The 13,035-nt window shown below is 29.7% G+C and overlaps 3 protein-coding genes across 10 annotated transcripts; 1 reads left to right on the forward strand and 2 right to left on the reverse strand.

The window, feature by feature from the left end:
* Positions 1 to 92: 92 nt before the first annotated feature.
* Positions 93 to 988, reverse strand: LOC131671685 (UDP-N-acetylglucosamine transferase subunit ALG13 homolog). Its single transcript, XM_058948301.1, has 3 exons — positions 856 to 988; positions 629 to 722; positions 93 to 560 (listed from the first exon to the last, which is right to left on the reverse strand). Exons 2-3 carry the CDS (start codon positions 713 to 715, stop codon positions 144 to 146), a joined length of 504 nt encoding a protein of 167 aa, XP_058804284.1. The 5' UTR covers positions 716 to 722; positions 856 to 988; the 3' UTR covers positions 93 to 143.
* On the forward strand, positions 970 to 7,150 carry LOC131671682 (lipase maturation factor 2-like). Its single transcript, XM_058948295.1, has 10 exons — positions 970 to 1,600; positions 3,302 to 3,485; positions 3,560 to 3,661; positions 3,950 to 4,143; positions 4,265 to 4,443; positions 4,527 to 4,776; positions 4,851 to 5,056; positions 5,133 to 5,376; positions 5,626 to 5,839; positions 6,147 to 7,150. The coding sequence occupies exons 1-10, from the start codon at positions 1,507 to 1,509 to the stop codon at positions 6,397 to 6,399; spliced, it is 1,920 nt and encodes a 639-aa protein (XP_058804278.1). The 5' UTR covers positions 970 to 1,506; the 3' UTR covers positions 6,400 to 7,150.
* Positions 7,151 to 7,394: 244 nt separating this feature from the next.
* On the reverse strand, positions 7,395 to 13,017 carry LOC131671714 (uncharacterized). 8 transcript variants are annotated; one of them, XM_058948352.1, is made up of 4 exons: positions 12,909 to 13,017; positions 9,359 to 10,452; positions 8,080 to 9,168; positions 7,395 to 7,978 (listed from the first exon to the last, which is right to left on the reverse strand). In XM_058948352.1, the coding sequence occupies exons 2-4, from the start codon at positions 10,439 to 10,441 to the stop codon at positions 7,526 to 7,528; spliced, it is 2,625 nt and encodes an 874-aa protein (XP_058804335.1). In that variant the 5' UTR covers positions 10,442 to 10,452; positions 12,909 to 13,017; the 3' UTR covers positions 7,395 to 7,525. The 8 variants fall into 8 exon arrangements, with proteins under 8 accessions (XP_058804335.1, XP_058804341.1, XP_058804334.1 ...); XM_058948358.1 differs by lacking the exon at positions 12,909 to 13,017 and adding an exon at positions 12,526 to 12,536; XM_058948351.1 differs by lacking the exon at positions 12,909 to 13,017 and adding an exon at positions 11,526 to 11,583 and having other exon boundaries at positions 7,395 to 7,971; positions 8,094 to 9,168.
* Between the last annotated feature and the right edge of the window lie 18 nt (positions 13,018 to 13,035).

The following is a 13,035-nucleotide window of genomic DNA, read 5'->3' on the forward strand; positions in this document are numbered from 1 at the left end:
TCTTCTTTATTCTTTTGTATCTTTTTCATATTTATTTTATAATTTTATAAAATTAGAAGGATACATACAGCTTTAAATATATAATTTTTCCAAAATAAATAACATTTCTCTCGCTTAAAAAATTGAAAAATGTAAGCTGTAAATCATGAAAAACCCATAATTACATCTATAACATTTGCAATTTTCTGACTTTTATTGTCTTTGAATGGTATTAGTTTTGTTAAATCCATCTTTTGCACGAGTTCACATAAATCTTTACAATTAGAATAATACAGATACCCATCCTTGTACAACTGTTCAGCAAGTTCCGATTGGTGATTATTCATAAGAAGATCATTTGTGACAATAATTAATGGCTTGCATAATTCTAAAGCCTCCAAACAACTTCCAGCTCCCGCATGACTAATGACTAAATCAGCAGACTTCATTGCCTCATTTAGAGATGGACTCAAATCAAATGCTTCAATGTGATTAAAACCTAATCTTGGAGTACAATCAGGTTTCAAATCAGTCTTGCCTATTTGCAAAATTAACTGATTGTATCCTTTTTTACATAGTTCCTGATTCAAAAGAAATTTTAGAAATAAATTAGGACAGATTTAAAAATTTCGCTATATTTACAACTTACTTTTAACAGTTCATCACTGGTGATGGTATTGATTAGATTATCAAATTTCGTAGTGCCAACAGTAACAAAAATTTTTTTGTTTGACATTTTTCAGCTGTAATATAAAAAAACTGAATTTTAAATGTACTTGTTGAAAAATTATTGAGAATAAAATTTTTAACAAATATAATATTGTTTGTAGTGCAATCCATTAACAAAGTTATAATAAATCTTAATTCTCTACTCACATATTAAAATTTTAGTTATACATGTAGTAATTCTAGGCCGAACAGTATTGTTCGGTTTACGAGCTTTCTAAACACTGTCAACATAAAAGCAGACTACAAAGTGTCGATAAATTAGAAGTCTGGAGAAATTGGCAGTCTGCAAATTTCTCAGTCAGGAACCGTCGGAAAATGTCACAATTATAACAACTTGCAGGTCATTACGTCAGGACAGGATGTTTTGCAAAAATAGTTAAAAATCTACAAATTTTGTAAGCCATTTATGCCTTTCGCGTCAATTACAAAAAGGTGATATTGGAATAAAGCAGATAAGCAGTGTGAGAAGAACGGAAAATTACTGAAGGTGCGGGAACCGGCCGGCGGGCGGCGACGTAGTATCGTTTATCTTAATATCCACGCAAGTCGCAACGCAGCAACGAACACAGGAACGCTGGGCGCTGCTGAGAGGGGGCAGTTTGGAGGCGACGGCAATACTCGAAGCGCGACGTGTGTTACACAAGGGCAAAGCACCTTAGTAGCAGCAGCAGCCGTAGCCTCGTAGCTGAGTACAGCAAGCAATAAACAAGCAGAGCCGCTTGCTATCACAGGTACACGTAGCACTGTTCCGTTCGGGTCCAACGCTTTGCACACATTTATTGACTGGACATAGCCAGGATGAGTTCAGTGCGTTACACGCGCAACCTCTTCCTCAGGGGCATCTGTGTAATCTACCTATTTGCTTTCCTCAGCTTCTACTACCAGATTCCCGGTAAGTATTAACGTAGTCTTTCCTCCAACTGCTTGCTTTGTACACCCGCCGACTTGCCGCGAGTTCCGGGACACACGGATGTTTCGTTTTAGTCAAAGCACCGAACGGCTTTCTTTTTGACATGCGACCCGGCATTTTGAGTCAACAATTGTATGTGCATGTGAAAAGTACACGATCGCAACTTTTCTCGTACACTCTCAGTAAGAAGCATACTTATTTAGATGCACTAGCTTACTATACCAACATTATTCCCAAGCTCTGTTACGGTTCATTAAAATCAATTAAAATACATATTATACGATTAAAACATGTTTACTGTTGACTCACTTTGTTAGTAAACAATAGATTACTGTGGTCAATAATTTTATTTGAATTATTTCTTATTTAGAAAAAACCTATATTCGATAATTATGTTCATTTTCCGGCTTGAATTTATCTTATCGTTCCTCTTACTCCATTATAAATAATACTAATATTATTAATTTTCGTGCTATTATCTGCATTTTTCCGATTTTAGAATTTTTATAATTCAAATCAATAAAATACGTCTTAGATACTCACTATTTAATCTCGATTTTCAAAAAAAAACAAGTTTTAAAATCTTTGCTATGACGAAATAATTATTATTAGAACTCCAGTCCATCTAAATGCACACGTTACGTTGATCTAGGAACAAAATTGACCTGACGGAAAAAAAATCGCGTATAGAGCTAGTTTGCCCGATAAAGAGATCGTCGTTCCTATATTCTCTTATTCTTTACGTGTCTTGCGCATGATTTTTGCGAGTTTGTAACGTCGCATCTATATTTTCTTCGAATGAGGCTACAATGTAACTGATATGTTTATCACTTTCAAAGTTTTGTAAAACTATTTAATATTGATTAAGCATAATTATTGAATATTACAAATCATCACCTAAGCCTCGCTGAAGCCCTAATAATTATTTTAACTATCTGCTTTTATGTTGTTATTGATGTTATTGATGTTTTCGAAAGAGTGGATCGTAAATTTGCGTGCATATGAAATCGATGACGCTTTTTTATTCACTTTGCACTTATAATATTTAAGACGTTAGTTGAGCAAGCGAATGCAGGGAAACTGGTTTTAATGGAAATAGTTTATTTTTTCTGGCGTATTTATTCTTGATGTATACAAATCTGCAACATTCATAAAGAAAGATTCAAATTTGTCGAAAAAGTGTTTTGATATTTATAGTATTTTAATTGACACACTATTGATTCACAAATATCATTGATACTTACTAATTGTTTCACAAAGTTTATTATTTTAAGTTGTCAAGCAGTATAAAACAAATATGCAGAATAAAGTGAAAAAAACTTCCTACTATTTATAAATAGATCGTTCAATTTTATTCCCTCATTACTCATTTTATTTGTGCTCAATTTACTCTTTTAACTAGACCCAAATAACTTTAAGAAGTGAAGTTGAGTCAAAAATAAAGTATGAAACAAAACAAATGTTTTTGTGTTAACTTTATTGCAGTTCATTACTCTTCTATGCTCAATTTTACTCATTTAAAAATATCTAACAGATATCAGTCTTGAAAGTTTATTTAATATTACTAATGTTTAGTTAATTGCTTTATTTAAACTACTAGTTTTGTAATTTTTTTCATTAAATTTGAAGTATATTTAAACATTTTGTAATTACTAAAATAATCATTACAAATCCTTATTATAGGACTATACGGTGATAATGGAGTACTACCAGCTAAAACACAGCTAGATTTAAATTCAAGAACACCTTTATTACAGAAAATGAGACAAAAACCTACATTGCTTTGGCTAGCTCCATATATAGGCCTGAATGTTGAGTATATGCTAGATGTTTTATCATTATTTGGAATAATATTTTCTTTTTTTGGGTAAGTGAAAACAACTTCAGTACTATGTGTACAAATACATGTGACAAATTCTTAACAATACTTTTTCTTTACAGTTTTGTATCTCAAAAGTTTTGCTCAGCTCCAGTATTTGCTGGTTTATGGTCATTCTACTATTCCATTTATCAAGTGGGTCAAACTTTCATGTGGTTCCAATGGTAAAATTACTCTAAAAATTAAAAAAATTTAACTAAAAAATTAATTTGTATAATTCAACTACACAATAGCATAAAAAATTTGTGATTATGTAACGATACAAGTTACCTTCTCTCCTTCATTTGTTACATTGATATTGTAACTTTATCATGCCAAGCATACTACAATTTTTATAGTTTCATATTCAGTAAAATTTTAATTTCAAATCTATTTGATAACATAGATTTTTGAAATGTGTTTATGAAATATAGGATAATGTATATTAAAAATATTTTACTGGAATTCTTTAGGGATCTTTTACTGCTGGAAGCAGGGTTCTTATGCATTATAGTAGCACCGTTTCAATACTCTAATCAATCAAGAAAAAGTACTCCAAGTGATACAGTTACTTTTTGGGCTGTGCGTTGGCTTCTTTTTCGTTTGATGTATTCTAGTGGAGTGTTAAAATTCACGTCTGGCTGCCCACTTTGGTGGAACTTAAATGGTATTTGAAGCTTATTTTTACTATTAACTACTCATATTAATGTTCAATTAATTTCAAATAACTATTCCTTTTTTAAAAAAGACTGAATGGTCTATCATATATTTTTGAAATTAATTTATAGCTTTAAGCGTCCACTTTGAGTCTCAATGTATTCCTACACCTTTGGCGTGGTACGCCCATCATTTACCAAAGTGGTTCCTCCGTTTTACCACAGTTGGAGCTCTTGTCATAGAAATCGTTGTGCCATTTCTTTTCTTTTTCCCTATAAGAAAAGTGCGAATTGTTTCTTTTTATTTACAAGTTAGTACATATAAACATCATTACATTATTTTAAAAATACAGGTTGAAAATAATTATCAGCTAATACATAATCATTCTTGCAGCTGTTAATACAACTCAATATAATAGCTACTGGAAACTACAACTTTTTCAACTTGTTAACCATTATTTTATGCATATCATTGTTAGATGATCAATTTTTCCATAAAAAAAGACCTAAAAATGATGGCTCTAAAGTTCTTGATTATTTGAAAACCTTGATTTGCATTCTAGTATATGGTGGCATGATTTATGGTACACATATATATTTCAATGTGAAATTGACCAATGACTGGACAATATCTTCAAAAATTGGTAAATATTGTTTCACTTTCCTTAAGATTCATAAATTTTATAACTTGGTTTCATTATATAACTACGTTTTACAGGATTTACTAAAGAGCAGTTTGAATATGTTCTTTCTCGATCTGTAACTTATTCCATATGGATAGGCGCTGCTTCGATATCTTTCATTTCCGTTAATGCTTTAACCAATTCAGCTATGAATTCCAAAGGAGCACAAAAAAAATTCGTAACTACTCTTGTTACGCTTATATATACAGTCATTGTAGTATTTATATTCACTTTAAGTGTTGTAAGAAATAATTCTATTGATGATTATAATTGTTTCTTAAAAAACGATATTAACTGTTTGTTATATGCACATATAGGTTCCATACTCTACATCTGTGTACCCAAAAATTAATTCAACACTTCCAAAACAATTAAAAAAAATTCATGCAAACCTGGATCATTTTCATTTAGTAAACAGTTATGGACTATTCCGAAAAATGACAGGAATAAGTGGAAGACCAGAAGTGGTAATTGAAGGTAGCAATGATATTGAAGGACCATGGAAAGAATATCATTTCTTGTACAAGCCTGGAGATGTAAATGCTACTTTACCGTTTGTTGGTAAGATTATCACCATGATTTATATTAATTATAGTTTATAATTATAAGTCATATTCTATAATTAAAATATTTGTTACTATTTTTAAACTCTGTGAGACTTCAATGAATAAATACAGCTTGAATTAAAAATAATTAGGTTGATAAAAACTTCAAAGAAATTTTTTCGTAATATACTCATTGTAGACTATTATTAGAAAAAACAAAAAATATGGATGGATTTGTTTGTCAACTATTTTCTTCAAATTACAGCGCCACATCAACCACGCCTTGATTGGCAAATGTGGTTTGCTGCTTTAGGAACTTATCATCAAAATCCTTGGCTTATGTCTTTGACATACAGACTTTTACATGGGCAACCGGAAGTTTTAGCTTTACTAAATAATGCTAAAAATCCGTTCCAAGCCAGACCGCCGAAGTTTATCAGAGCTAGTCTTTATACCTACCATTATACACCAAGTGATCAGTAAATATGATTTTACTACTAATAATCGAAAATTCAAATAAGTATTATATTTTTTAAAAATAATTTCAGAAAAAATGAAAAGATTTTTATGTTAATGTTTTTCAATTTGGTCAAGGTTGCTGTAAAATAAAGTAGTTTAATTAATATGTTTATAGACTGTAATTATATATTTATTAAAACTTGAACTACAGATAATTATATTTTAGATAATATGGAAATGCATACCAATTCAATAACTTAATTTTTTGAATGTCAGATAATCAGACACTCATTAACCTTCTTTATTAATTATCTTTTATTTTCTCAGGAGTTCTTCACAGTCATGGTGGAAGAGAGAAGTAATGAGCGAATATTTGCCAATCTATAGTCGTGATCACCCACCTCTAATTGAATACATATCAAAAATGAAGATACTTCAAGATAAACCAAATCCAAAAGTCACCAATACTACTTTTAAAGCTTTATTAGATTTCCTAAGATCTCTTGTAGCCAAAGTCGATGCAACTCTTGTGTTGTGGAGCGTTTTTACAGCAGGTCTTGCAGTAATCATGACTGGCTAAATAGAACGTTTAAACATTGTTTGCTAAAAGCAAAGAAGCGCAAATTTTATTTTAAAATAAATGCGTAATTTTTCTTTTTTTTCTTGTACGAACTATCGGTACTTTTATTTGTACCAAAATGTACCGTTTATTTTTTCTATGTAAATTATTCTATTCTTGTAATAATTAATTTTGCCTCTTATATTTACATTTTTCGAAAACACTGCCAATATCGTAAACATCGTGTTTGGTCTTGCCGACCAATTAAAAACAGCAGAATGCATATGAGAATTAGTTAAACTGTGTGATTGATTATTTGTTAGCATAGTACGTACTTTCGTCATAATTTATACTTCCCTTACTTGATAGTGCTCTCTTTACATTGTAATATTTTTATAAATTTTTTACATCATTATGTCAGAATTTTCAGTTGTACGTTTATTAAATGATTTTGTCTTTATGAAAAACTTAGTGTAACTATCGATAAACACGACTAAAAATCAAGCTATATCTTTTGTTTGAATATTTTTCATTTTGTAAGCTGTAAAAATTAAAAAACTTGATTCGTAGAATCGTATGGATGTACAGTAACTTTTTTCAATTTTATTTGTCAAAAATCAAGTCAGATTAAAGTATCTGTAGACCAAGATTAATATACTTTTTGATTAAATTTAATTAAAAATTATTAAATGTTATCGAGATAATTTTTGTAAAATAAAAATTAAGATAAACTTGTATCTTTCTGTAAGTTTATAAAGCAATATGCTCACAATTATACATTTCAATACATATTTAAAATGAAGTTTACAAAAATAAATTACACTTTTATTAATCATAATTTAAAAAAAAATTATTAGAATAACAGAAAACAGATATTTGAAAAAATGTAAAATAGTTTATTATCACCTTTCATTTTATTTACATTATAAACTTTCATATCATAAAAATAAATAAACTGATTGATAAATAATATAATTTGAAACTATTATCAAAAATTGTTAACAATAAACTAAAAATGTAGCATTTCTAACTTCGCAATTAACCTATCAATAAAAAAATCATTCTTTTTTAAAAGTTTTATAATTAATCTACCAACATGTTAGAAAAAATTAAGACAACTCATAGTCACAGTACTTTGGAACAATATTCATGAGTCTACTTCTACGTATTTAGTATTTACAAGTTTTACAACTGATTTCATTTTCTTTTTTTTACATTTTACATTCTTTTTCTGAAGTTTTTCAAGAGCGGGTAAAAATGCACTTTCATCGACAACATCAGGAGGTATTATGCGCGATAAACCAGTAGGTAAGTGAAACAATTGTTCATAACGTGTTTTAAATTTGTACAAAGATTCTCGTCCTCTACAAGTCAATTTGAATTGATTTTCACCTGAATTGGAAGGAAAATGTCTGGAAATCAAAAGAAGCTCTTGATAAGCCTGAAGAGTTGTTCGATTTGGTTCTAATTTCAATACAGGCACACTGTCGATTTTTATTTTCTCAGATAATAAATCATTAGTATGAGAATCATTAGAATCCATTTTGTTCAAATCCCAATTATATTTCCTTTTTGTATTTACAGTTTTTATAGCTGTACCCTAAAATAATACAATCAAATTAATTTATTGTAACTCAATATGAATGAAATATACTAGTATTCTATCAGATTAAATATAATTTATAAATGAATCTAGCTTACATTTTTTTTTACACTAGTATCTTGTTCAATAAAGAAGACTGAATTAAGTGATTGAACACTTCTCAATATATAAGCATTCTGAAGACCTTTACTACCATACAACTTAGTCAAAAGTTCCTTTACTTTTTCAAACTCCTCTTCAATTTCTTCTCCCAAATAGTCTGATACATATTTGTCAGCTGCTATTACGAGTTGTGTTTGATGAAGGTCTGCTGTATTGATTGAGTAATCAATACTTTTGGAATTGTTTTTCTTCAATCTTGGGGTGCAAAAACCAAATGGCAATGGAGGTATAAATCGTTCATTATCTGGTAGTGGTGCTTGGGGTCCAAACATTTGCAATCTCATTTTCTCAACCCGCTCATTCAAATTATTATATGGGGTTTCTATCCGCATTTTCAAAGATAACAAAAGTTGATGATATTTTTCACTTAAACCATAACTCTCAGTTTGATTAGGCACTTTCAAATAGGCATTAAATTTCAATAAATTATTATATAATATTTTTGTGTCTTCTTGTAACTTATCAGGATGATAAAATTTTCTTTTCTCTATATCTGATCTTATTCTTTCTTTTTTAAAGAAATGTATAAGTTGGTCATCAATCCTCATATGCTTGACGTATATTTCTCGATTTTCCCATGACCAAGGTGTGTTAGTGGTGTATGTAACTGTAGTGTGAGTTAAAATATTATTATCGGAATTTTTGTTCCTATCAATATTTTTTAGAGTAATGCCCCTTTTCTCTAAACGCATCAATGAGGCATAACGTAATCTTGCTTGAACTCTTGAAATATTAGGGATTTCTGAAGCAATTTTTGACCAATTAGAACCATATTTTCGCTTGAGCTGGAGAAGTTTCTCATCTCCTTCCAGAGTCCACTCTTTACTACTATTTTTTTTGGCTTGCAATGTATAAAAATGCTCTTTCAATTGAATATTTGTTCTATGATTCATTACTAAAGCTGCTATTTTACTAAAATTTTCACCATATTTTTCCACTGCATCTTCAAGCATACGGTCTTCTTGAGGAGAAAACCTACCTTTTTTCAAATGAGGTGCTAAACTATATGACCAACGGAAATATACCTAAAATAAAAGACAATTCTACTGTTAAAAGTCTAAGATAATAATATTACTAATGATTTTGATAAAAATGCTTGCTATTTAATATACAAGTAACAAATGTAAAATTGAATTGGAAAATGTTTGAGGTAGTTTATTCTTAATAGTATTTAAATGACATCATAGCAATATTTCAAAATAATTCAACATTTACCTGTTGTTTTGTCCAATTATTCATGCAACTAGCAATATATCCCCATGGAATGTAATCACCAATTTTTAATTTTGTGACTAAATGTATAAGAGTTCTATCATCAATTGGTGACCACGAAGTGCCTTTCATCAAATTTCTGAAGTTACTAGTATTATATCTAACAAAACATTGATAACCACTTCTTTTCGTATTTAGTTCTCTGGCAATTGCATCCCAATTTTCAAATCCATATGCTTCAACTATACGATTAAGGTTTTTATCCTCTTTCTCAGTCCATTTTTGTTTATTAATGTCAGGATGCAGAAATACATTCCACATTACTTCACATTCTTCTGCTGTATGCTTATTTTCAGGCATATTATTAGCTATTTTCAACCAATCAAATTTCATTAAACCTAATGATCCTATAGCTTTCTTTTCATCCTTAGATAAGTGGTTATTAATTTTACTATAATTATCAGAGTCAGCTTCATTATTTTCTTTTCTATTATAAAGATTTAAAGTGACTTCATATCTTATGGCTTTTAATAAATTATTTTTGTCCGTCTGGCTCCAGCGCTGTATACGTTGAAGATCAGCTAAGCGTAACTCTCTATTTCTCACTTTTGTTTCTACGTCTTCATTCCACTTAGCTGAAAAATAAGTCTTATCTTTAAAATATGGCATACCAGCATTAAAGCTCACTATTTTAGAAGTAGTCCATGCATTTGTAAACTTTGCAATTTCTGCATCAACCATGCGTTGTCTATTTTTACATTCTTCAAGTAATTTTACCATATTATCATGAGCATTAGTGACTAAGTCTATCAAATTTTTGTTCAAATCTAATAGATCATACAGGTTTTCACAACTATAATTTTCATAGGAATTATTTGAATGACTATAATCTTCATCAATAAGATCATTCTCATTTTGCACTTGATGATATTCATACTTTGTCTCCACTTTTGGCACCACATTCAGATTCAAAATGTTATTAACTGATGCATTTTCACATAATTTCAAAGATTTCTTTTGCTGAATTGCATTTTGTAAAAGCTCTATTTCATCAATCAGTTCTTGGTTGTCTTCTTGATCACTCATGTTTAAATCACCTACAAATTAATTACATCAAATTTAATCAAAATTATTTGGTATTAATGTTAAATTAATTATCTGTATTTGATGTATTTGATGCATTTGATTTTGTATTGATTCTGTATTGGATGTATAAATAATTTAATATTTAAATATTAAATTTAAAAAAATGAGCATTTATGCTCAAAATTATAACCTGGACGTAATTCAAGAGAAATTATACCTAAACAGTTCTAGAATAAATTTACCAAGTCAAAATGATAAAGGATCACAATGACTTAGTCAATCTATGAAAGAAACTGTTAAATCATTTTTTTAATTTCGCGCAATAAATACTGTTAGTTAAATCAAATTAATGAAAATACATTGATACAAGCATCACAAATACACAGACATATACGTGTATATTATACTGATGCTACATCGCAAGCTACACCTACATTTTTGGTGATATTTTATTGTATGAATTGTGACAGAGAGAAATTCTAAAAGTTAGCACCCAAATTTAACTTTTATAAATAATCAATAAACTAACAATCTTATAAAAAAGTATCGATTTTTTCCGGTTATTTTATGAGTTCGTTCGTGACTCATCATGGTTAAAAAAACTAAAATGTGTTACTGCGTTGGAGTTTAAATTTTAGTCAAACTAAAAAGTTATATAAAATCTTGTTGATGGAAAAATTTGTTGATAAGCTAATCTATTGAATGGCATGGATGATACACACGCGCGCGCGCACACACACGCGCACGCACGCACGCACGCACGCATGCACGCACGAACACACACATACATAACTGGAGCTCTATAATTTTTTAGCAGACATACCGGATATTATTGTAATAATATGAGAAACAATTATACCTAAAATTGTGTATTTTTACGTAGATTAAAAATTTTTTTTATATAAATTCCATAGAATCTAATGCTTTTTGTAAATAAACAAAAATCACTCTTTTTATTAATTTACACCTTATAATTCATAATGTCTCGTCTCGCACATCTAAATTCAATTTATAGTCGTTAATTTGTAATTTGCCTTGAGATCAAAGGAAACGCTTAATGACTCAATAATATTGTAACAATTACTTTTTGTCTCAACTAAAATTGTAAAGATGCAGCAGATTCCACTGGTGATGTATGACATTGAGGTCTCACTGAAGTCGAATTTAAAAAATGACAAACTATATATTCATCATTGAATCTGGCACTCAAATATTACTATACTGTTGTCAACGCACAACGATACTATCTGTACCACAACTTTAATGTCACTATAAAGTGCCTTTTAGTACACGCGTAACACCTTTACCATACGAATGGAGGTAATTTGCTGTGCACAAGAATTTTGTAAACAAAGCGCTCGGTCCACAATCTTTCTGAACTATACGGATTACACTTCGACCCTCTCGTATAGATATTACAATTTTACGAGTCTAAATGTTTTATAAGAAGAACAATAATCCAAACAGCTTCAATGAAAGAAGAATAGGTACCAAATCAATTGTCTATATTAATAAAAAATATCGAGTGCAATAATTCCTAATTTTAAATCGTCATTATTAAGCGTAAATTAGTCTGCCCAACGTGGTATAACAGAAGATTACATAATTTATGTCGTCACAGTCATATCAATGAAGATCAAAAATCTCGGTGTCACCTCTGAGTCCAGTTATACATTATTTATACTCGCACTCTTTCATATAAACATATATAAATAAAAAATATATATCCATAAACTTCAAGGAATAATGTAATAAATTTCATAAATGCCATTGTTCGAAATATAATATATCTCATTAAAAAATTTAAATAAAAAAATAGAAGGTATACAGATGGTTTAGGCAATATAAATGTATATATTATTAAAAAATATAGGTTTCAAAATAATAATTATTTCGATCTTGAAACTGCCCTTAAAATAGTTTTTTATATTCGTTGATTATGAAATTTAAACGAAGCACGATTAATCGTGTTTTTTTGAAAAGAGAACAAGAATTAAAGGTCAATACTTTGTTTACAAGCGTCGAACAATTTCTGTAATTCCACGTACGTTTTATTTATATAACTCATAGTTTCATCGATTCACCTCAGTGTGTGTATTTATTATAGGTATTCTTCTTTAAAATACAACGAACATAACAATCCGTTAATTGTTGTATGTTTTGTTTAATTTTTTCGTAATTTTCGTTTTTTTCAGTACATATACTTTATATTTGTGCATCTCACGATTAACAATCGGACGTTAAGCAATATTTTGCATAAAAACAATGAATAATAACGAGGCGATCAATGCAAAGTTTATTAAATAGTAAATTTAAAGAATATATTCAAAAGTTGTATTTTTGTTGGTAGCTCTGCAAGAGAAACGCCACGGGCCGTGATGGAACCGATGGAACTCACCGCGGACAATTCCGCGGCGGTGCGATACGCTAATGGTTGATGCGGAGATATATATATATATATAGTTACCACACTGAGCACCGAGAAGTAATGATGTCGGCTAGCTGAAAGCGAACGATCATAATGTACTAATAGTCTTTGCCACGAGCGAGCGATATTGCGTACGCGAACATCAGCGACTACAACGTAGAATAAG

The sequence above is a fragment of the Phymastichus coffea genome, unplaced genomic scaffold (assembly GCF_024137745.1).
Source record: "Phymastichus coffea isolate CEN01 unplaced genomic scaffold, Cenicafe_Pcof_1.1 PCOF00133, whole genome shotgun sequence".
In the NCBI taxonomy this organism is placed as follows: Eukaryota; Metazoa; Arthropoda; class Insecta; order Hymenoptera; family Eulophidae; genus Phymastichus; species Phymastichus coffea.